This window comes from Balaenoptera borealis (assembly GCF_965194805.1).
Source record: "Balaenoptera borealis genome assembly, chromosome: 18".
NCBI lineage: Eukaryota > Metazoa > Chordata > Mammalia > Artiodactyla > Balaenopteridae > Balaenoptera > Balaenoptera borealis.
The window spans coordinates 68,409,381-68,433,324 of NC_138877.1; the positions used below are offsets into that span (position 1 = coordinate 68,409,381).

The window sequence follows — 23,944 nt, forward strand, 5'->3', positions numbered from 1 at the left end:
ATTACAGATATTGTGAGGCTTCAGAGTTTTTTTTCAAAATTGCTTTGGCTATTCTGGTTTTTTTGTTTATCATTATAAATTTTAAAATCAGTTTGTTGTTTTCTACCCCAAAAGCCTGCTGGGGATTTCCCTGGGATTGCATTGACTTTATACATCAATTTGAAGAAAACTGACATTTAAACAACATTGAGTCTTCTAATCCATGCACATGTTCTGTCTCCATTTATTTAGGTCTGTTTTTTAAAAAATATCTCTTTTCAGTGTTTATAGTTTAGAGCATACAAGTTTTGCACACTTTTTTTAGATTCATATCTAAGTACTTTATAGTTTTTGGTGTCATGGTAAATGTTAATTAATTAATTAATTTATTTATTTATTTTATTTATTTTTGGCTGCACTGGGTCTTCGTTCCTGCACGTGGGCTTTCTCTAGTTGCGCCAAGCGGGGGCTACTCTTCGTTGCGGTGCGCGGGCTTCTCATTGTGGTGGCTTCTCTTTTGTTGTGGAGCACGGGCTCTAGGCGTGTGGGCTTCAGTAGTTGCAGCACACAGGCTCAGTAGTTGTGGCTCATGGGCTCTAGAGCACATGCTCAGTAGTTGTGGCGCACGGGCTTAGTTGCTCCGCAGCACGTGGGATCTTCCCGGACCAGGGCTCGAACCTGTGCCCCCTGCATTGACAGGCGGATTCTTAACCACTGTGCCACCAGGGAAGTCCCGGCAAATGTTATATAAATTTAAAAAATTTTTTCAATGGTTCCTTGCTAGTATATAGAAATACAATTGATTTTTTTTTTCAAGTAAGATTTATTCCAGGAATACTGAAATAGTTCGGTGTAAAGATATCAATACCTATTAGCATATATCATGTATTTCATTACATCAGTGGGTCAAAGGCACAAAAATGATCATTTTACAATTCAAATATAACCAAGTCATGGCCATGCTTAAAACAGAAACCTGGCTTTCTATTGCTTTTTTTTTTTTAATTGTGGTAAAACCCACATAATATAAAATTTATCATCTTAACCATTTAAGTGTGCAGTTAAGTCTTGTTATATATATTCACATTGTTGTTCAACAGATCTTCGTAACTTTTTCATCTTACAAAACTGAAACTACACCCATTAAACAGTAACTCCCCATTTCCTACTCTCTTTTCAGTCCTTGGTACCCAGCATTCAGCATTCTACTTTCTCACAGAGCTGTTCTAGTAGCTTTTTTTTTTTTTTTTTTGGAGATCCTTTAGGATTTTCTATGTAGATATTCATGTTGTCTGAGAATAGACATTTTTGTTTCTTCCTTTCCAATCTGTAAGCCTTTTTATTCATTTTCTTGCCTTATTCCACTGACAAAGACAATCCAGTATGATGTTGATTAGGTAGAGAGGGTTGACATCCTTGTCTTGTTCCAGATCTTAGGGGGAAAACATTCGGTCATCATTAAGCATGTTAGCAGAGCTATTTCCTAGATGCTCTTTATCAGTTTGAGGAAGTCTCTTTTAGTTTATAGTTTGCCTAGAGTTCTTTACCTTGAATAAACTGAATTTTGTCAAAATTGTTTTGCATCTGTTGATATGGTGTATGGTTTTTCTTATTTAGACTGCTTTATGGAGAATTACATTTATTTTTGAATGTTGAACCAATCTTACATTCCTGTGATAAACTCCACTTGATGTATTATCCCTTTTATATATTCTAGATTTGATTTGCTAATATTTTGTTGAGAACTTTTGTGTGTATATTCATGTGTAACATCGGTCTGTAATTTTCTTGTAATATCTTTGTCTGGTTTTGGTATGAAGTTAGTGCTGGTCTGGGACATGTTGCCTTCTGTGCATTTTCTTGAAGTGTTTGTATAGGATAAGTATAATTTTTTTCCTAAATATTTCGTAGATTTTGCCAGTGAAGCCATCTGGGCCTGGAGTTTTCTTTTTTGGTGCGTGTTTTTGTTTTTGTTTTATTCCTCTGTGAATTCAGTTTCTTTTACATATTAACAAGTCTAAAGAACTATGTGGATGTTTATATACACACAGATATTTATACACACACGGATTTTTTTGTAGGTTTACTTATAATTACAAAAACTTGGAAGCAACCAAGATGTCCTTGAATAGGTGAATGGACAAACTGTGGTTTGTCCAGACAATGGAATTATTCAATGCTAACAAGAAATAAACAAGCCATGAAAAGACATGGCGAACCCTTAATGTATATCACTAAGTGAAAGAAAGCAATCGTAAAAGGCTACATACTGTATGATTCCAAATATATAACATTCTGGGAAAAGTCAAAACTATGGAAACAGTAAAAAGATCAGTGGTTGTCAGGGGTTAAGGGGAAGGGAGGAATGATTAGGGAGAACACAGAGGATTTTTAGGTCAGTGGAAGTACTCTATACAATACCAAAGTGGTGGACATATGTGTTATTATACATTTGTCTAAGCCTATAGAATGTCTGCCAAGAGTGACCCATAATGTAAGTTATGAACTGAAAGATAATGTTATGTCAGTATAGGTCCATCAGTTTTTAACAAATGATAATGCAGAGGCTATGCTTGTGTGTGGGATATCTCTGTGCCTTCCTTTCAATTTTGCTGTGAACCTAAAACTGCTCTAGAAAGAATAAAGTCTTTACAAGAAAAAAAAAAACAGTTTCAGTGATTCTTCTCTACTTTCACTTTTCAGTGTCATAGATTTTTGCTCCTATCATTATTTCCTTCCTTCTGCTTGCTTTGAGTTAATTTGATCCTCTTTATCTACTTTCTTAAAATAGAAGTCTAGACCATTGATTTAGACCTTGCTTTTCTAATATTCAATATTAGATGTATTCAATACTTTACAATTCTCTTTACGCACTGCTTTAACTGCATCCCACAAGTTTTATGTTGTTTTAATTTTCATTCAATTAAAAATATTTTCCAACATCCCGTATGACTTCTTCTTTAATTCATGGACTATTCAAAAAAGTTTTTAATTTCCAGGATTTTCCAAATACATTTCTGGTATTGAATGCTAATTTAATTCTGTGTAGTCAGAGAACCTACTTTGTACAATTCCAATTCTTTTAAGTTTGTTGAAGTTTGTTTCTTGGTCTACCTTGCTGAATATTCCAAATGCACTTAAAAAGTGTGTGTATTCTGATGTTGTTGGATAGTGTGTTCTATGAATGTCAATTAGGTCATGTTGGTTGATGTGTTTTTTATGTTTTCTGTATCCTGAGTGGTTTTCTGTCCACTTGTTTTGTTAGTTACAGAACAAGGAATGTTGAATACTTGAACTCCAATTGTGGATTTGTCTATTTCTCCTTTTTGATCATCCTTAACTTCAGATTTCTGTAGTTCCCTCTTAATTCTTAGTGGGGTACTCTTTCTTTTTTTCTTTTTCTTTTCTTTTTTTTTATTTATTTACTTTTTTTTAAACTTTAATTAATTAATTAATTTATTTATTTATTTTTGGCTGTGTTGGGTCTTCGTTTCTGTGCGAGGGCTTTCTCTAGTTGTGGCAAGTGGGGCCACTCTTCATCGCAGTGCGCGGGCCTCTCATTATCGTGGCCTCTCTTGTTGCGGAGCACAGGCTCCAGACGTGCAGGCTCAGTAGTTGTGGCTCACAGGCCTAGTTGCTCCGCGGCATGTGGGATCTTCCCAGACCAGGGCTCGAACCCGTGTCCCCTGCATTAACAGGCAGATTCTCAACTACTGCGCCACCAGGGAAGCCCTATTTATTTACTTTTATACAGCAGGTTCTTACTAGTTATCTGTCTTATACATGTTAGTGTATATATGTCAATCCCAATCTCCCAATTCATCCCACCCTCCCCCCGCCCCCCGCTTTCCCCCCTTGGTGTCCATACGATTGTTCTCTACATCTGTGTCTCTATTTCTGCCTTGCAAACTGGTTCATCTGTACCATTTTTCTAGATTCCACATATATGCGTTAATATACGATATTTGTTTTTCTCTTTCTGACTCACTTCACTCTGTATGACAGACTCTAGGTCCATGCACCTCACTACAAATGACCCAATTTTGTTCCTTTTTATGGCTGAGTAATATTCCATTGTATATATGTACCACATCTTCTTTATCCATTCATCTGTCAATGGGCATTTAGGTTGCTTCCATGACCTGGCTATTGTAAGTAGTGCTGCAATGAACATTGGGGTGCATGTGTCTTTTTGAATTATGGTTTTCTCTGGGTATATGCCTGGTAGTGGGATTGCTTGGTCATATGGTAATTCTATGTTTAGTTTTTTAAGGAACCTCGATACTGTTCTCCATAGTGGCTGTATCAGTTTACATGTGGAGTACTCTTTCCACGAGTATTTTCACAGTGTGTGGCAAAGCTTTGAGTCCTTTGAGTATACATAAAGATATTTTTTTGTTTGCTATCACTTTTAAATAAGTTGGATATACAAAATTTCTAGGTTGAGGTTCTCTTTCTTCAATATTTTTAATAGTATCACTGTACTATCTTATTGAATCCCCTGTGTCTTTTGAGAAATTTGAGGTTGATCTTATCCCTTTGTCAATTGTTTATTCTTTGCCTTTGGAAGTTTTTAGAATTTCCCCTTGCCTTTCTTAAATATCACCATAATGTGCCTATGTGTAGGTTATTTTTATCTCAACTGTATGGCTAAGAGACCTTTAGTTGAAATATGTGTGCCTTCTTTAAATGACTTACTGTTTTTTTGAACGTGTTACCTCCATGTCTTCTCCCTGTTCAGCCTCTTATGCTGACTTCTGGTAGGATCCCTTAGTTTATTTTTCTAGCTTGGTAATTTGTTCTTCACCTGTATTTGTCCCATCTGTTAAGTTTTTCATATTTAATGTTTCCATGTAGTCTGATTTCATATTTTTAATATTTTCTCTTATATTAGTATAGATATTAATACATATTATAACTTGGGGTTCATCTATTATAAAAATTCTGCTTTCATTAGTAATATTGTTCAGTTTGTTCTTTCTCTTTCGTTGTGATTGTATTCTAAGGATGCCTAGTTAGTTTGGTCTCTGAATTTGTGCTCCCCTGAGGCGTATTAAACATTTTGGCAATGTCAGAGCAGATCCCTGGGGCAGTGAGCCCCCCCAGGATAGAAAACCCAGTCACCACAGAGCCCATTTGTTACCCATTCCTGTTTGCTGACATCCCATCAGGCATGCAGGCTAATTGGGGATTCACCTTCAAACTCTTAGAAATAAACAATATTGAGAAGAAGCAGTTTTTTTTATATGGTAATTTGTCTGAGTTGGGGAGGGAGGATGTAAAGGAAGAAATAGGTGAGGGAATGCTACCTCTTGTCACCAGTACCAATCTTGCAGTGTTGCTGTTGACAGATTGAGTGGAGATCTGCTTATTAATACTTTGTGACAGTTTGTAATGAGGTGCTTTCATCTCTTTTGGTTCTACACCTGGTGGACACTGTCAATCAGGGAAGTCAGACATTCTCTTTTTGAATTTTTCCTGAATTATTTTGATTATTTCCCTTCTATTTTCTTGGTTCTCTCTTTCTGAAAAATCATACTATACGGGTGTTCAGCCTCTTGGACAAGTCTAGTTTTAATCTTTTTTTTTTCTTCTCTCCTTTTTCTTTTTGTCTTTTTGTTCTCCTTGCTAGGAGATGTCTTGGGCTTTGTCTTCTAATTCTAATTATCATTTTAATATAAACTTTTATTGAAGTACAACATGTACATGGAAAAATGTACATATCCTAAGTTCGGAGCCTACTGAATTTTTGCAAAGTGACACCCTTCTAAACACTATCCAGATGGAAAAATAGAACATCGCCTGCCTCCTGAAAGACCCACTTGTGCTGCCTCCCAGTTACTACTTCCTCCCCAAGGTCTATCCTGACTTTTAGCCCTGGTCTAATTTTGTCTGGCTTTGACCTCTATATAAGTGGAAATGTGGACTGCTATACCTAGTGTCTTTCTCTCAATATCATGTTGATGTTGCTGCACTTTGCAGTAGTTCATGCTTTATTTATCCTTGTATACTGTGTTTTGTTGTATGAATTACTGCTGTTTATTCATCCTATTGTTGATGGACATTGGTATTGTTTCTGATTTGGGATGATTATAGACACTGTTGCTGTGAACACCCTTGAACATGTCTTTTGTTGTGTGTATGTATACATTTCTGTTGGGTGTACATCTAGGAGTTGAAAGCTGAATTGTAAGGGGTACATATGTTTAGCTTTGGCAGATGCTGCCAGTTTCCCTGTGGGTCAGGAGTTTGGGAGCAGCTTAGCCGGGTGACCCTGGCCCTGAGTCTGTCATGTGGTTGGAGTCAGAATGCCAGCAGGGACCATGGTGGTTTGGAGGCCTGACTCGACTGGAAGACCCTCTTCCAAAGTAGCGCACTCACATGGCTGTTGGCAGGAAGCCTCAGTTCCTCACCATGAAGCTGCCCGAGTGTCTACGTGACTTGACAGCTGATTCCCCCAGCACAGGTGTACCAAGAGAGTTAGCAGTCCTTTTCATTTCAGTCATTCTAGTGGATGTGTAGTGATATATTATTGTGGTTTTAGTTTGTATTTCCTTTATGACTAATGACATTAAGTACCTTTTCATCTATTGAGTACCTTTTAAATATTTTTGCTATTCTAGTTTTAATTTCCATTAGTTCTTTTTTAGTTTTTCAATATTCATTTTTGCTGGCATCCTGTTTTTGTTTCATAGATGTAGTCTTTTTTCTTGTACCTTTCATGATATTAAAGATAATCCTCCCCCTGCCTCAGGGTTTTCATTTCCCTGCACGGTTTGTTTCTTCTGAGTTTCTTTTTTCCTCCTTGTTTTCTGCTTTTGATGTTAGGGGCTTTCCTTAAATATCTCTGAACCTTTGGCTATCTGTTTATATTTAAGAGCCAGTTTCTAAAAAAGCTGATTGAAAAAACGGATTGTGTGCGAGGGGCTGAATGACCCTTATGGACTTCATGGTAGGGCCCCCTCATTGGGATGTTCCACTGTGAACTCACAATATCAGGGTCTATAAATATATGCCTTGTTTTCCCTCATGAACTGTCAGATTCCTCAGGACATGCTCTTCAGCCTACTCCCTGTAGGGTGTAGGTCTGGGAGTCTCAACATTTCATACATAAACTTTGATTTCTAGTATTGTATTTGTATTCTCAACCGTGCATAGGAGTCCCCTAGTCGCAAGACCCTCCTTGTTACCGTTTCTAGATAATAACCCCACCCTGAGTTGTGTGCCGGGATGGAGAGGGGCAGTCAGCAGGTGGACAGAGTGCTGGGTGGGCATCAGTGCCCTGACTGCCTCTTCGCAGTTCTGGAAAAACTCAGTGCCACTGATCCTGCCGCCCTGGGGAAGCCGGGGTGTTAATCAGTTTGCATCTCAGATTTCACCATGGCTGCTTTAGTATTTAGTTTTCTCAGGTTTGCCAAGTTAGTTACTACTCTACTCTTCTCACCCAATCCCAGCAGCTGTGAGCATCTTTTCAAGGCTCATTCTCTATTTCTTTGCAAATTGTGTCTTAGGCATCTCCACACCGGTCACTGTAATCTGCTGGAGTGCTGGTGGGAAAGGAGCAGGGAGGGGCCTGCTCAGTCTCAGGATCTGTCTACAGGAATTTATTATTCTTCTCATTTTTGCAAATACCCAGTTTCCAGCAGGATAAATTTCCTGTTAGTCTTATCATAGAGGGACCTTTCCTGATGTCCTTGATGATCAGATTATATGTTTGACATAGATCTAATTCTGCCTCATGACATTGCAAAGGATAAAACTTTTTAGGACTGGGTACAGCCAATTCAGGAGGCTAAGAAACAAATATTACGGTGCTACCATATTTATTTGGTGGACTGACTTGGTTATTTAGACCTATTTTTAAAAATCAGTCATAGATATTTAATGTAATTCTTTCTTAATTTTGTTGCTCTAAATGAGACTTTCATTTGGACCCCACTGTTACCGTAGTAACAATTGGTACCAAGAGGTAGTGTTAACTTTTAATCTCAAAAGTGCTAAGGGATTGGGTTCTCTCCAGCTGAGGGCCAGTTGGAGAGTAGCAGCACACCTATAATCATCTGTGGGCATCTTGAACATCAACCGTTTGGGATATCTTAAGGGAAGTGGGTATTGTGGGCAGAGTTAACAATAAGTGACAGTTAGCTTTGTAAATTACTTGTCCCTCTGGTTTGAACTTGGGCTAAATATTCAACACGTAAATAATCATCACAGCTTGAATAATGTCCAGTGCCTTTACTTTCGAAGTAAAGTGATATTTCTCAAAGATAGAGCTGCCAGGGCCTCCGGATTTGAAGTGATCACATTAATGTGTTTAGATTAATAGATTAGATGAGTTGAACTAATAGATATTTTAAATATCTTACCTCTTTTGATTCCCATTTTAGAAAGTACTTTGTGAAATTGGTATGATTATCTCATTTTATTGGTAAGAAAACTGATTCTCAGAGAGACTAAGAAATCTGCCAATCTTGACATATAAGTCAGTGGGAATTTTGACCTAGATTACTCCACTCTAAAAATAGAATGCCTCGCAATCAAGATAAAGCAGTGGAAGTTGACAGGCTGCTAGTTCATCATGTTTATCAGTCTGCAGAAGATTATGTTTCTGAGTGTTGGTCACAACAAAGATTTAGACGTTCTTTCCTTAACGAGTCCCTCTTTATAAAGTCTGCTGTTGTGTAGCTAAAGCCTTTGGAGCTTGAGCCCTGTTATCCCCCTACTCCTTTTCCCACAATCCCCACTCTCTCCTCTTTCCCCTACTCTTTATCTTTTAGCTTCTGCCCACCCTGCTCCGTTTAGCCTCAGTCCTCCTCTCCCCTCCCAGCAGTACCTACTGGTTTGGTTAGACCTACCAGGGATTTTAGGAAGTAGGTACTTTAATGTGACTGCACAAAAGCGAAGTTGACTAATGAAAGAGAAGTTTCTCAAATTTTTATTTAGAATGAGAGGTGTGAGATAATAAATAGCCCAGACTCCAGGGCTTCGGGAAGGGCTTAAAGGACACTTCTTAAAGAAGCTTTCTTTGACCATCCCCACCCTGCAATTAGGTCACAGTCTCCTGTGATGTGCTTTCTTAGAACATTTTTCGTAACACTTGTCACCGCAGAGATTAAGTAATTGTGTAGTAGACCATTTACTCTCTATCGCCTACACTAGCATGTCAGCTCTGTGCAAGCGGGAGACCGTGCTGGTCTTACCTACTGATTGTGCCTCAGTTAGCATAGTGGCTGCCACGTAGTCGGCACTGTGTTGGATGGGTGGGTGGATGAATGGGTGAACGGATGGTGGGCGGGTAGATAGTGTAAATAAATGAATGAAAAGCCATTGGTCTTTGGATTCCAGTTCATCTCCTTTTGTTTGGACTATTGCAGTTAGCCTCCCAACTGTTCTTCCTGTCACCAACTCAAAGCTATCATCTGCACTGTCCCCCCACCTCCGTAATTTTATCTCCAAAAAGATCTTATCTTATTCCTTTACAGTGTCATAAAGTTGTGACTTCCTACCGCTGTTTTGTAAAGTTTAACTTGTTAGTGAGACACGTCGGAGTTGAGTTCCCACCAACCTTTCCAGCCTCGTTCACTCTCATTCCCCACCTTGTGCTCCTCACACCAGCCTAATCACATTATGTACCACCGTCTGTCACCCCTTGTCATTTCACATCTCTGAATCAATTTATTAATAAATCAGACAGTTCTGAGCACAACATCATTTCTCCCCTTTGGCTGGCAAAATTCTGCTTGACCTTCAAGGCTCACCTTGGACATCTCTACTCTATGAAACCCTACCCCAGCCAGAAGTGATCACGCCTTCCTCTGTGCTCACAGATGACTTTATGCTTACAAGTTACGTATAATATTTATTACTTGGTTTTGTAATTGTTTACCTAATTGACCCCTCTCTCAACTTAGTGCTTTTAGGAACAAAATCTTACTCTCTTTTATTAAAGCTCCCTCAGCGTGGAGCAGCTGGGAGACGGCATGGAGCAGTGAAAAGAGGGTTCTTGAACACCAGAGAGACCTGGCTGCAACGGAAATTTTGATCTGCCACATGCTAGTTACTTCAATTTTTCTTTTGTACTAATGCCCTTTCCTTTCTTCTTCTTTTTTTTTTTTTTAATTATATTTTATTTATTTATTTTGGCTGCGCTGGGACTTAGTTGCGGCACGCGGGATCTTCCTTGCAGCACGCGGGCTTCTTAGTTGCAGCATGCGGGATCTAGTTCCCCGACCAGGGATCAAACCTGGGTCCCCTGCATTGGGAACATGGAGTCTTACCCACTGGACCACCAGGGAAGTCCTTAATGCCCTTTCCTTTCTTTTCTTTTCTTTTTTTTTTTGTAAGTCACCTCAAAGCTGTTACAAGAAAAATGTAAAAAATGAATTTCAAATTTGAGTTCAATGATATGTTTAAAGGATTGAAATGTTGTAGATTTATAAAATCATTCCCAGGATCTTACCTAAAGAAAAACATATAATCCATTCATTCTTATATTCTCAGAATAGCTCTTTTCTTAACCAAAAAGTTCTCAAACTTCCCATCAGTTTAGTTTCCGGGTGTCTAACGCTGTGTGTCTGATGTCATGCATCAGGAATCAGCACACGCCATGCCTGTCCAGGCACTCTGCCCACACACTGATGTCACTGTAACCCTCTGTACGGTGGGAACTGTCGTCTCCTTTGAGGAAACAGGCTCAGAAACCTTGAGCACCATTTTCTGTAAAGTGGCGAAAGAAAAATCATGATGATATTAGAAGATGCATAAGGAAAAGAAGTGGCTTCTGTTACTTCACTTGTGCATTTGACATTGTCTAAGGAATGATTAGAAATGATCAAGATATTAGTAATATTTGAAGCCCAGTGTCTTCCAAATCAAATTAAGTGGCCTAAATAGTGAGTTTCTTACCCTTGGAGATTGCTGGTTGATTGTGAAAGGAGACTCAGGTTTTTTACACTGCAGGGATTTCATTGATAGTTTCAGTGGCCAGAGCATCTTTCCAGGGAACGGATTTAATGTACTGTATATTGTTTGAAAGACTTTGTAAGCTGTCATCAGAAGGTATGTAAAGCCACACGATCAGTGATTTTATATTTGAATGTGGAGGGCAGCGATAGAGTTACCCTAAACCAGAGTTTTCTCAGCCTCAGCTGGCGCTTTTGGCCGCACAGTTCTTTGCCGTGGGGGACTGTCCTTTGCATCGTGGGATGTTGAGTAACACCCCTGGCCTCTGCCCCAGATGCCTGTAGCACCCCAGCCCAGTCATGACAGCTAAAAACGTCTCCAGGTAGTGCCACATGACATTTGGGGCGCAAGATTACCCCTGATGGAGGGCCACTGACCTAAACTAAGCTCTTACAGAGCTTATCACCTGTTTTGAAATCCCATACCATGCATGGTGGTGGGTGGTAAATAGAACCTTGAAAAGAGTTGGCGCACACCCTTGAGGAGCCAATGACCTATGAAGCTTGAGATCTTTTGACTAGGTAGAATATTTCTAGTACTTGACTGAAATAGCTTTGGTTGAGGCTGTTGTTAGTAAAAATTTGTTTCAAAGAAGTTTAACATCTGTTTTCATTTCTGCTTTTGTAAGTTGCTTTGCTACTCAATTCCTGTATTTTAGCTGTCTTCCTCTTAGGACTTAAAATATTTGAGTATATGTCAAAATTTCCAGTTTGGTAGGAAATACGTTTTATTCAAACAGAAGTGAAAATGTTAATAACTTTAACTTAGGATAGGATGGTGAAAAGTTTAATGTTGTTAATCAGGCTAGATGACAGCAGAGTAGATAATACTGAAGGGAACTCAAAGTCTGGTTCTATTCAAGATTCACTTCCTGTTTTTTTTTTTTAATCATTGGTTGGAAAGTTGCCCTTATGAAAGATTTTAGATTCAGATCATTGTATTATTCTAAGAAAAAAAATTCAAAATGCTAGCCACGCCTTGGTAACCATAGCAAAATATACAACACACAAAAATAATCTCATACCTATCTTAGGGTTGAATTTTTTTGTATATGGTATATGTTGGGTTCTGAAGTATCTAATTTGCTTCTGTTATCTGAGGTCAAAGGAAAAGAGGCTTTCTCAGTTACAAGACACAGGCATGCCTGTTAGTTGAAGTAATAGAACCGACTCTGGCTTCTTTAGCAGAAAGGAGGTTTATTATTAAAGTAGTTCAGAGACTATTTGGGAGGGCAAAGATCCAGTCTTGGATGCAATAAAACCATAATTAATACTTAAATTTATCCCCTCCCATAAGCTGATGTTGTTTGCCTATTTAATGTTTAATGTTGGCTTATAGAACATAAGATTCATGAGGGTACCTTGATCTTTATTGTTTTCAGCTCTCACATGCTGGTACCTAGAACAGTACCTAGCTCATAGTAGGCCCTTAATAAATATTTTTTGTATAAATAAGTTACTAGACAGAGAATATGTTCGTTAGTATCAGCAACAACATGGAGAAAAAATACAGTGGTGTTGAAATGTTAATATTATACATTCTATTGGGAGGGTTTTTTTTGGCAGCAAAACTTATTCTTTTTCTTTAGTTATCTTGACAAATAAATATTGAACAACTATTTTGTACCATAGAGCCCTGTTTTACATATGTTCCTGATTTAAATGAACATCCACAGCAGTCTTGCAAGAGTAGATGTTGATATGGTTGTATCCTTTGTGAGAAAGTGGAGGCTCTGAGAATTGATCGAATCATCAGGGTCACGGCTATTTAAGTGGCAGAGCCTAGATTGAAATTCATGCCTGTCTGACTTTTAGCACAGACATGCCCCTCTGTGCAACACAACCTCAATGCCGCTTTCTTTTTTTTTTTAGGTAAAAAAAAGTCTAGTTAATGGTCACCTGTTCATTCTACTAGAAAGTAATTTGAGTATATAGACTCATCAAACTGAGGCTTCCTATTTGGATTTTCAGCTACAGTGTCACAAATGTTTATAAAAGTAAATGTTAGTCTCTAAAGACAATGTTTATGATTACATTCAAATTTTGCTGCTAAAATGAGAAGTACAAAAATAATCCCCCATGGAATGGTATCTGAAGAAGCACTATGAAGTACTCCAGTTATTTAGCTCTTAATATTCATTTTAATTTAATAGACAGAAAAAAATCTATGCTGTTTCTCTTCAGAGCTTCGAGTGCTGCCACTGTGTTTTATACTTTTTTAAAAAATTCTGAAATAATTCAGGCCTTATAGGACAGTTACAGGAATAGGACCCTAAACCCAGATGCCCTAGTTATTAATGTTTTTTACGTTTACTTTATCATTTTCTCTCTATGTACACATGGTATTTTTTCTGAATCATTTGAGAGCAAGTTGGAGATGTAATGCCCCTTTACCCCTGAATACATCAGTATGTATTACCATAAAATTGGCAATTATCCAGTTTTGTAGAAAAAAAGAAAAAAAAAATCTGGTCCATGGGACATCTCAGAATTACATCTTAGGTTTAGTTGTTATGTCCCTTTACTCTTTAATCTGGAACAGTCCTCATTTCTGTCTTTGTCTTTTGTGTTCTTGACATTTTGAAGAGTATAAGTTAGTTACTTTATAGAAGATGGTACTTATTTTAATAATGTGGTAAAATTAAGGATTTTGAAGGAAGCATTAGATGAAAATAATTTGTACTTCCCTTGTTTTTTTTGGTATAACCTGTTAAAGATTTTTATTATGAGAAATTTCAATCACAGAAGCAGAGAGAATAATAAAATGAGCCCTATTACCCAGAATTAATCATTAACATTTTTGCTCCCCTTCCTTATTCTTATTCTATTCCCCTAAAAACTAAATACTTTTAAGCATTTTGCAGCAATTTCTAGACATCGTAATATTCCATATTTAAGTAAGGTCTAAAAAGTAGCAATGTTTACTTATATAAACATATGACTTTAACCTAACAAAATTATTTATAATTCCTTAATATTATATACTACCAAAACTATATTCAAATTTCTCCTATATTCATTTTTTCTCTGTGAAAAAGCCCTTTACATTTGGTATTGCATTTGGTTGTGATATCTCTTAAGTTTCTCTCTCTCTTTTTAATTAGACACTCCTTCCTCCCTTTTGGTGGAATACTTTAATATTTTTTATGGTATAGTGAATATGCCTGGATTAGCTTGCTCATTATCTTTTCCAGGGTCCTCTTAGTGTATATCCACATAAAGCAGAGGTTGGAAAGCTGAATGCTGTCTTTCTTAAAGTCCCTCGCATCCAGAGTGCTGCCTGTGATTTAGGTTCTTGTATGGTGCTTGAGTTCAGTGTGAGCTGAGGCAGTAGCATATGAGATGCCCATTTTGCTGGTCCATTTCTACAGACCCAGCAGGGCCCTAGAGGTTACAGTGTTCAGACAACTTCCTGATCTCTAGACTCTGCTGAAATGACGTAATGACTTCCTGATTCCCAGCATCCTGAATGTGGCAGAGGAAGCAGTCTTCATGGTAGACCAGTCTTTATGTGTTGTTCCAGGAGCCTGTTCCTGGACGCAAAGCCTGGATCTGCCCTTCTGGCCCTTCCAGAAATTTCACAAACACCTAGGTCTGTATACTAAATCTTTTTCTGCCCCAAACAGCTTGAGAGGTTTCTATTATCTGTAAGTGAACCTTGGCTGACATAACTGGTAATCAAAAGAACGTTAACTTTTATCTTTGACTCACATGTATATGTACAAAGCAACATACCTGAATCCGAAACATTCAGATTTGAACTGGGATGTGGTTTAAGGGAAAGGAAGCAGCTCTTTGCCCGTGTGTGTGTGTGTGTGTTTATGAAACCCTGACAATCTTTTCATGCAGATTTCTGGTATAACCTGTTCTTTGCTGGTGACTTTGTCACCAAAAGCCATCTCTTACTAGGATTTCTTGTAGGTCCATTGACACTACCCTCCCCTGTGCTCCTAGGATATGAATGTGGCTCCGTGTATCCCATTCCTGTCTTCCCATATGACTTGGGTTGTGCGGCTGACTGGTGAGAGACGGAAAACAGCAGCCGTGTGACCTCCACCTGCCTCTCCCTCTCAGTCCCCTGTGAATCCGTTCCTGAATTTCTGCTTCCACCCCTGATTGTAACAGCAGTATGGGAAATGTGTTGGGGACTGCACTTACCATTTTTTAAAAGTTATTACAGAAAATTTCAAACATACATGAATGCAGAGAGAATAATATAATGACTACCACGTACCCATCACCTTATCAGCATTTTGTCAAACACACCAACTTCAAATAATTTGACAATTGGATCCCTAATGGGACACTTTTTTTTTCGTTCTCTTTTCCATTTTACTATTTGCTTTCTAAATTCTTCAAGGCCAAGACCTACAGTATCTCTCAGCCCTGCCCCTGCCTTCAGTTGACCGGCCTCTCCGTGGCTCTCTCCCCCTGGGGTCTCTCCCTCCTCCCAGGGTCTCCCCTCCCTGGGTCTCTGGGGACCTGAGTGCATGGGTTCAGGCACCATCATAGGCCCCGTCTCAGGTAGAGCCCTTACCCTGTGTTGGGACTCACAACAGGGACTGCATTGGATTATAATATATGATAGACCAATAATATTGTTTGCATTGATTTTTTTTAAACCCTAACACAGGCAGTAACCCCATATATTTTCACTACGTATTAAAAAAAAAAGCAGATGTTTCACTGTAGGACTTAATGGGAAAATTGTGGAACTGAAGCTGTAAGAACACATCAAAATGTTACTTTTTTTAGAGTAGGATTAAAACCTTTTGCAGCCTTTGTGTAGTTTCATTCTGACACACTTTTTTTCTTATCAACCTGCATGGGAAAAATCATTCTTACAAGATATGGGAAGAGAAATAAATGTTCTCACACTCTGAGAAAACTGTTAAAAGCCCATCAAAAATTACTTGAGTTCTTGGTTCAGATCCATTGCGGTAGATACCACGTGAGACGGAAGGTGCTGTGGTTCCTGCCCAGGACTGACTTGCAGTTCACTCAAGTAGACAAGACAGCTGAAGATCACTGTTAACAAGAAGAAGCAACGTAGTAAGTGTGCAAATAGAGAAAGCAGGTCTTTACAATTTGGGGGGAAGATAAACTATTGAAACATCGTATCGTGTATTTTCCCATGTACGGACCCTCTTATACAGTTTCTTCCTTCTAACAATTACAGTGCTGCAGAGATTTCTCTAAGTTTGAAGAGTCTGGATATGCATTATCTGGGATAAATTAAATAAATGAGAGTAGTCCTCTGTAGCTTCCTTGTATGTGGAAGAAAAAGGAAAGCTAGTGGCACTCCTCCTATACTTTCAACAGAAAACTTTCTTTTTGGAAAAGAAATCTTGGCTAATTTAAGTGTCATTCCAGTCTCTGATTTCATGTATTTTCCAGGATTAGTATTTCAGTACTGAGCATGTATTAGTTATCTGTTGCTGCCTAACAAACTACAACACACAAAAATAAAACCTCTCATCCACATACTTGAATAGTACTAATCATAAAGTGTCCTCAACTAACATTTGATGACCTGTAGTCAACATATATTTTTTTGAACATTATCTCTATGCAAGGTGCTGTGCTCGGAGCTACCCAGAATAGGAAGAAGTAAAAATCAAGGTCTCTGCCCTGATGGAGTTTATGTTTCAGCTGAGGGATATAAGAGTGATGCACGTGAAATAACAGACCATAGGCTGTTTGATGGTTAGCAAAGAGCATACATATTCTGTAGTGCCGTTATTTCGTTGATAAGATAACAGAAATCTAGAAAGGCTGAAAGACTGGACAGAGGTGATGTAGCTGACATGCAGTCAAACCAGAACCAGGTTTCCAGGCCAGTGTATTTTTTCTCTCCCTTTGTTTTCAAGATAATATTTGTTTAAAGTTAAAACTATGTGGCATAGGCTGTATGAAAGCCAAATAAGTTGAGGAAAGGGAAGATGGGTGGCTTTGAGTAGTCAAAGGAGAATTAAAGGAGGAGGTATGATTAGACTATGAGTGTAAAGAATAAATGGCAGAAGCAGAATAATCCAACCAGGAGAACCAAATATTTGTTATATTCACAGCACAGCTAGACTATCTTGAAAGGTACATGTTGGGCAGTGGAGGGAAATGAGGTTGCAGAGGCTTGAAAGTGTGGAAGAGGAATTTGGACTTCATGTGGTAGACCATGGGGAAATACTCTCAGTCCTAGAGCGTGAAATGACACGATGAAACTGGGATTAAGGAAGATTATGTTTGTTTGCCAGGAGAACTGCATCGTGTGTGCATTTTTCTTTTCTCACACTCATTGTATTGGTCAGTTGCATTCTAAGTAGGTTAAACACTGTGTTGATCAGAGGCTAGCCTGTGTGTGGCCACAATTAACCCTGAAATCTCAGTGGCTGAATACATAAATGCATTTCTTATTTGCGCTACTCGGCCAACACAGGTGGATAGGGTACAGGGGTGGGGAGTTCTCCATTTACTCATTCAGGGACCCAGGCTGACAAAGGTCCCACCACTTAGAACCTCGCTGGTCGCTGTGGCAGGAGAGAAGAACAGTATGGAAGATCCCTCGCTGCTCTCCAGAGCTCCAGCCTGGAAGTGAGTGACCTATATCATTTTTGCCCCCAACCCATTGGCCAGAGGTAGTCATGTGCACCCCCAAAGGGAAGTTGAGGATATTCGAGCAGTAAGTGTCTCTTCCAAGGCTCTCTGAGGACCTGGGCATATAATTCTACTTGCTTAAGAGAGACAATGTAGTGATTAAGAGTGACAGACCCTGGAGCCGGACTGCCAGAGTCTAGAGCCTATCTCTCCACTTACTAGCTGTGTGGATCTGGGCAATTTACTGAACTTCTCTGGAGCATAATTTCCTCATCTGTAAAACAAGGATAGTAATGGGACAAGCCTCACAGAATTATTGTGAGGCTTGATTATATATAAAGTGCTTAGAGCATTATGCCATGTAATTGTTAGGAATTATTTAGTATTGCTGTTATTATTAATCTGCTGGCTTCCACTATAGCACCTGAAAGGAAGGCTAAAGTTTCTGACTCCGGTTGAGGGGACCAGTGAGAAAGAAGTTGTAGTAATTTAGGTGTGTGATGCCAACATCCGGACTAGGATGATGATTTGGGACAAAGAAAAGACGGGCAAGAGTGAGTGCAAGAGGAGAAAACCCAAGCAGGGTTCACTGGCCAAATACCGTGGATGAGAGAGGATGATCAGGGGTGGGTGACTGAGAGAATGGAGCTTGAGTTTGCCAAGAAATCAGGGGGCCCCTGCGGAGAAAGACGATAAGCTGGAAGTCCAATGTGGTGATGGGAAGTGTCTGAGGCCTGGGAAGCCACCGGAAGTGGAGGAATGGAGCCGTCTCTTAATGAACATGTTTCTGTAGGAGGTGACATGCTCGTGCTCCAAGTCCGGCTACAGGCACTGGGGCCAGTGCCTGTAGTACACTGGATTGAGTCCCCAGCTCCACGTCTCCGTGGCCTGGCACTCCAGTTTCCTCATCAGCAAAATGGAGAAAAAGTTATACCCACCTCTTAAGGTAATGAGGATTAAATGAGATAATGCCTGTCAGGTGCTTGAAAAAGTGGCACATAGAAAACGGTCAGTAATCATTCCTTCTCAGCTAATTGAGCTTTTAGTTGAGTAGAAATTTGAGGATTATTTTTTAAGTGACCAGTTCTTTAGAGTTTAACGTAAAACAAGCTTCCAGTGACATCGGTTCTCATGAGTGCCTTTAGTCTTCCCTGGATTCAAAAGAATGGGCTGTGTTGTCACCAGATCAGCTCTTCATTTTTTCACTCTTACCTGAATAGTCAACGAGCAAATGTTTTTAGCTTTGCAAAGAATAACAAATTACAGTGGGCTAAGAGTGACCAAAATAGACCATTTTAAAGGCTAATTTAAGGTCAATGCTTCCTCTTTTAAAATTGCCTGGTACTTTTTACTGATTGGTAGGAGTCACTGCCATTGCCTCTTGAAATATAAAATTGTTTTCAAGCAGAACATATTTCTGTATCTAGATTTAAATTGGCTTCTTGGGAAATTAGTTCTATTCTTTAATATGTCTAGTTTATATTGCAGGGTCTTAGAGGGTCTTTGTCTTCAATCACACAATTACATATTCTCTAGCATATGTAATTAAGCATTTAGAGTGTTTCTTTTCATTTCATTGAAAAATTAAGAACTTCGCGGATATTTCAGTAGGGCTTTAGTATTTTGTTAGTAATAGTACAAAGCAGGTGCTATTCAATTAGATGGATGTCTGAGAGCCTTCTGTGGGCGAGGCTCTCTACCACGTGCTGTGTACATAACCTACGACGTTCTCATCCTCAGGGAGCTCATAGCCTGAGTTTGTAATCTACCTACTCTTGGTTATTTGTCCTATTTAAGGGTTAGCTCACCTGCTGGCCTATAACGAAACAAGCCTTGTAATACTTTTTTCAGGATCTGTGTGATTCAGTTCTGTCTTTTTTATGGCTGGGATATGAAGTTAGGGTTACATTCCTGATGCTGCCTCTAATTTACCAGGTACCTTTTCTGAATTTAGGTTTCTTTATAAAGTGTGGGTGATACAATCTGCTCATCCTGTTTCACAGGATTGTGAAAAGGAAGACATTACATAATGCATGGACTATTTTTGTGAATTATTGCACTCTTCATACATACATGATGTCATTTCTAAAATCTAACCTTTACTATTCTATACTATCTATTCTGTACTATCACTGAAGGGTCTACATGTTTATACTGACTCAAATTAAGTAGCTTTGAGAGGTTTTTTTAAATTAATCAAATGATCCTTTTAGAAATAAAAATAAAATTATGGAAGAGGTAAATATGGTTAGCTGCCATATAACTATCAGCTTTCCTAGATGATTTTTCCCAGCTACCTGTTATTATTTAAAATTGTTAATAATATATCACCTGACTGATGGAGAAAATATTTATAGGTTGTGATTTTCAAATAATGTATTATATATAAGGCCACCTCCTTATTTCTGTAACAGAACACAAAATTATACAGCATTGTCCCTGTTCTCCAAGTTTACCTACTCCTGAGGGAAATGCATGGGAAATAAACCTAAAGCCAACTAATACTACAAGACACTGGGAGGGTGCCCCAAGGCCGTGTGTGAACAGTGGCTTCATGAATGAAATAGGAAGTAAGGTCCTTTTGAAGGAGAGCAAATAGCTGAGTTGACTAGAGTACAGACCTTATTTTTTTAAAGATTAATTGGAAGTAGGTTTAAAGTTTACCTTTTTGGCAGTATGGCTACTGATGATTGGATAAAATCATTTGCGCAGACTTGCGGTATAGTGGAAGAGGGAGGGAGAAAACTACTCAGAAAGGAGCATGTGTCTGTCATTCCTTTGTCAAGTGACATAGGTATTTACTACCTTGTCTGGAGGATCTTAAGAACTGACCATTAGCACTGAGAGGACGCTCTTATCTGCTATGAAACAGCATGTTGGCTTATACATACAATAGTCTATGCTGGAACATAGTAATAGAGCTAGTGTGCCATAAAGATGATCTGAAATTCAGGAAGCTTTGTTTCTGGTTTTCCTTTAGCAACTTTCACAATGGTTTCTCTTTTGGGATCCAACTCAAATGACTACATAAGTGCCACCCTGCATAAAATTTAGTGTTTTGCCCTTTTTTCTCCTTCACTTGGAAGAGTTTATTAGATGGAGTGAAGGAAAGGCCCTAAGTTCCTGACTTGCATCCTTGTGGTCTCACCTGTCTCCGTAAGGTGAAACAAGGACCAGTGCCTATTTTTGACAATAGCTTTTTAAGGTCAGCTAGCTAGCTATGAAATTAACAAAATACAAATCAGAAAGCACTCAGTAAATGGTGCTGAATCAACCATTAAGATTAGTTTTCTTACAGGATGAAAGTTGAAAATGAGTAAGAGAAGACTTTAAAAGAAAATATTTCCAGGATATAAAGCCTAATAAAAATTTTAAGTATGACTCATGACACAGCATTTCATTTCTTTAGTTCCGTTATCAAACTTGGTATCATTGCTAACATGGATACTGTATTGGGGTAATTTGGGGATTCAATAAAGCAAATTTGAGCTGGCAGATGGGTGACTGTACTTGCAGAGGTCATGCTACTCATAAAAAGGTATTTATTTGAGCAAATATATAATGTTGTAAACAATCCTGGCTACTCTGAAGTGTATGGTTTTGCATTTTACTCCCCATCTTCTTTAGGCAAGCGACAACTACACCCCACTGCTCTTCCTCCCTACCCTTTCTGGTAACCCAGACCACTGAAATACAGATACAGGGTACTGTCAACTTCTGTATAAATAAGAAACCATCCCCTAGGGACCCAAGAAAAACCAAGGCTATTTGTATATTTTTTTATTCTCAAGAAGACTTTAGCAAGTGGTGCCTCCTTCCACATGAAGTCCATGTCCTATTCCTGAGCAGTGGCCCTTGAATGCTATGCCGGCTGTTTGGGAAGAGCTTTCATTGCATTCGTCACCATCATCATTATAATGTTGCTGTCCAAAATCTGTCTACTGCTAATTTTATCCTCCCTGTAACTTTTGCTGAGAGTTGACAGTGAGCATTGAAGGACATACTCATAATTTTGTAGCATCCAGCTCTTTATTCCAAAAGAGTTTTTTGAAACAAAAATTTATGACTCAGAACAAAACAAAACAAAAAAACTTATTATCGAGGAGATAAGGTCTAAGATTGAAAGAAACATGAACTGAAGAAATATGTTATCAAAAAAAAAGAAAAGAAATATGTTACAATATTAACATTTCTACACTGGCAATATACAATTTTTTTTTTTTTTTTGCAATATACAATTTTAACAGTCTTTTTTTCTTTTGCCAAATTATTGGCAGGAAATATTAATGATTAAATTTTTCATTAACACAAAACTTTTCTTTCTACACTGTGAGTTATTAAAATATGCTCCCTTTTGGTGTAGTATTTCATTTACAAATTAGAACTTTGCTTAATGTTGTCCTCGAGTGTAAAAAAATGCATATATATCAATTTACTTCCAAGTCGGAGGTGAGAAATAGTGCCCAATGAAAGGAATTTAAAAGAATCCTAATTAGAAGTTAAACAATCATTTTGATTTATAAGAAAAGTCCTGCAAAGTTTGTCATACAGTTTACTTTGCTATAAATCCAAGATTTAATTCCTTTTTACTTTCCATTTAAAGACTTGGAATGTATCATCATTTGAGTTTCCGTCATTTCACGTGAGTTTTCTTCAGGGGCTGACTTCACGGCACTGGAAATTGATACACTGACTTGACGTTTCAGCATCTTCATGACCTTTCTCTTGTACCCTTTACATGCAAAGAAATATATAAAAGGGTCCATGCAGCAATTGAAGTTCATCAGGCATACTGTAAAGTGCAGAGATATCTGGAATGAATACCTTTGGCTACATTCCAGGAGATCAGGAAAACGAAGCTTCTTAATCATGTGTTGAATAATTGCAACATGATAAGGTGTGAAACAGACAACAAACACAACAATTATAAAAATAATTGTGTTGAGAGCCTTTTTGTTTACACCAGATTTCTCAGTTAATGGGTTTTGTTTGGCAGTTTTAAAGAGCTTGCAACAGATTTGAGAATAGCAGATAAGAATGATTACGAGCGGAAGTACATATCCTATGAAACATGCACCAAGCAGAATCCAGGGAAGAAATTTGGTTTCTTCAAAGTTTGGATATTCCATGCACGTAGTCCTTTCAGCCTCCTGCTTTGACATAGGTTTTATGAGCAGTGGGAGTGTTTGAGCAAATACGAGAATCCATACAAATATGCAAATGCATTTTGCATGTTCAATTCTTTTCATCTTGTTGTACCGCAGGGGGTGCACCACAGCAAAGAACCGGTCAATGCTCAGGCAGGTCATGAAGTTCACACCTGCGTACGTGTTGATGTAAAACACGAGAGCAGTTATCCTACACAAGGCCTCGCCAATTCTCCAGTCAAAGCCCAGTGCATAGTAGGCCATCCGTGTAGGCAGAGCAGTGGTAAAAAGTATGTCTGAAATCACCAAATTGGTTGAATATAGAGTGGTGGAGTTGATTTTTTTCCTGTTTTGAATAATGACAGTCAAGGCCAACAAGTTTCCCACGAGCCCAATTATGAAGACGATGCTGTAATGCAGAGGCATGAGGATCCTGGCTGTGCGGTGGTGGGCGTAGAGGTCACAGTCGCTTCCCAGAGGAGCTGCAGAGGGGGTAGTAAAGTTGTCCATTTTTATATCCATCAGCAGTGTTCAAGGTCTCTAAAAAAACCAAGAAGGGTGCGTTTAATTAAAAGCATATTTAACTAAAAGCAATATAAACTGCCTCCTATAGATCTAACTTTTAAAATTTCAAGATTGATATAATTTTTTAAAATCCGTGATACGTAATGTGGTTACATACCATATAGTAACAGAAAGAACAGAGAATAAAATTTATGTTTTTACTCTCACAATTTGGTGGTTTTGGCAAAGCTCTGGCAAAGGAAATAGAACCATTTAAATAGGGCAAATGTATCTTTGTGACAAGAGGGAATGCACTAACTTTTTAGGCAGAAATTTCCCCTTCCTTTTTCTGAATCATCGTCTGGTTAAGAGTAAAATCATGTAAAGCGCCCCACATTTCAGGAAGCGTAAAACTTTGCTTTTAAATTGAATATCAGTTGGACTTTTTTTTTTCCGCCAAATGCATATCACTGCCAGGAAATGAAATCAGTCACACATTTATGTAGTGAAACATGAACTTACCACAGTGATCTGATTTGTGTTAACCCAAAAATTATGAGAAACAAGCTAAGGCCTTTGTTAGGTTTTCTTAAAAAAAAAAAAAAAAGAAAGAAAGAAAGAAAAGAAGACGATGACCACAACAACCAAACAAAAACAAAAAAGAAGAAAAAGAAACAAAAAGGGAAAAAACGTAAGAGCTTCAAGGGGAAACTTTAAAATTAATGCAGATACCCCAGTGATGCATGCAGTATGTGTTCCTAC

General features: G+C 38.4%; 2 protein-coding genes across 4 annotated transcripts in view; one reads left to right on the top strand and one right to left on the bottom strand.

Annotated features, from left to right (window-relative positions):
* Positions 1-23,944, top strand: part of UBAC2 (UBA domain containing 2) — a 163,061-nt gene that overhangs the window by 58,547 nt on the left and 80,570 nt on the right. The gene's annotated exons all lie outside the window — the stretch shown is intronic.
* Positions 361-23,944, bottom strand: part of GPR183 (G protein-coupled receptor 183) — a 36,480-nt gene continuing 12,896 nt past the window's right edge. The window contains exon 2 of the mRNA XM_082366158.1: positions 361-23,218. Coding sequence (XP_082222284.1) covers positions 22,118-23,200 — 1,083 coding nt within the window. The 5' untranslated portion in view covers positions 23,201-23,218 and the 3' untranslated portion in view covers positions 361-22,117. The remainder of the gene's footprint in view (positions 23,219-23,944) is intronic.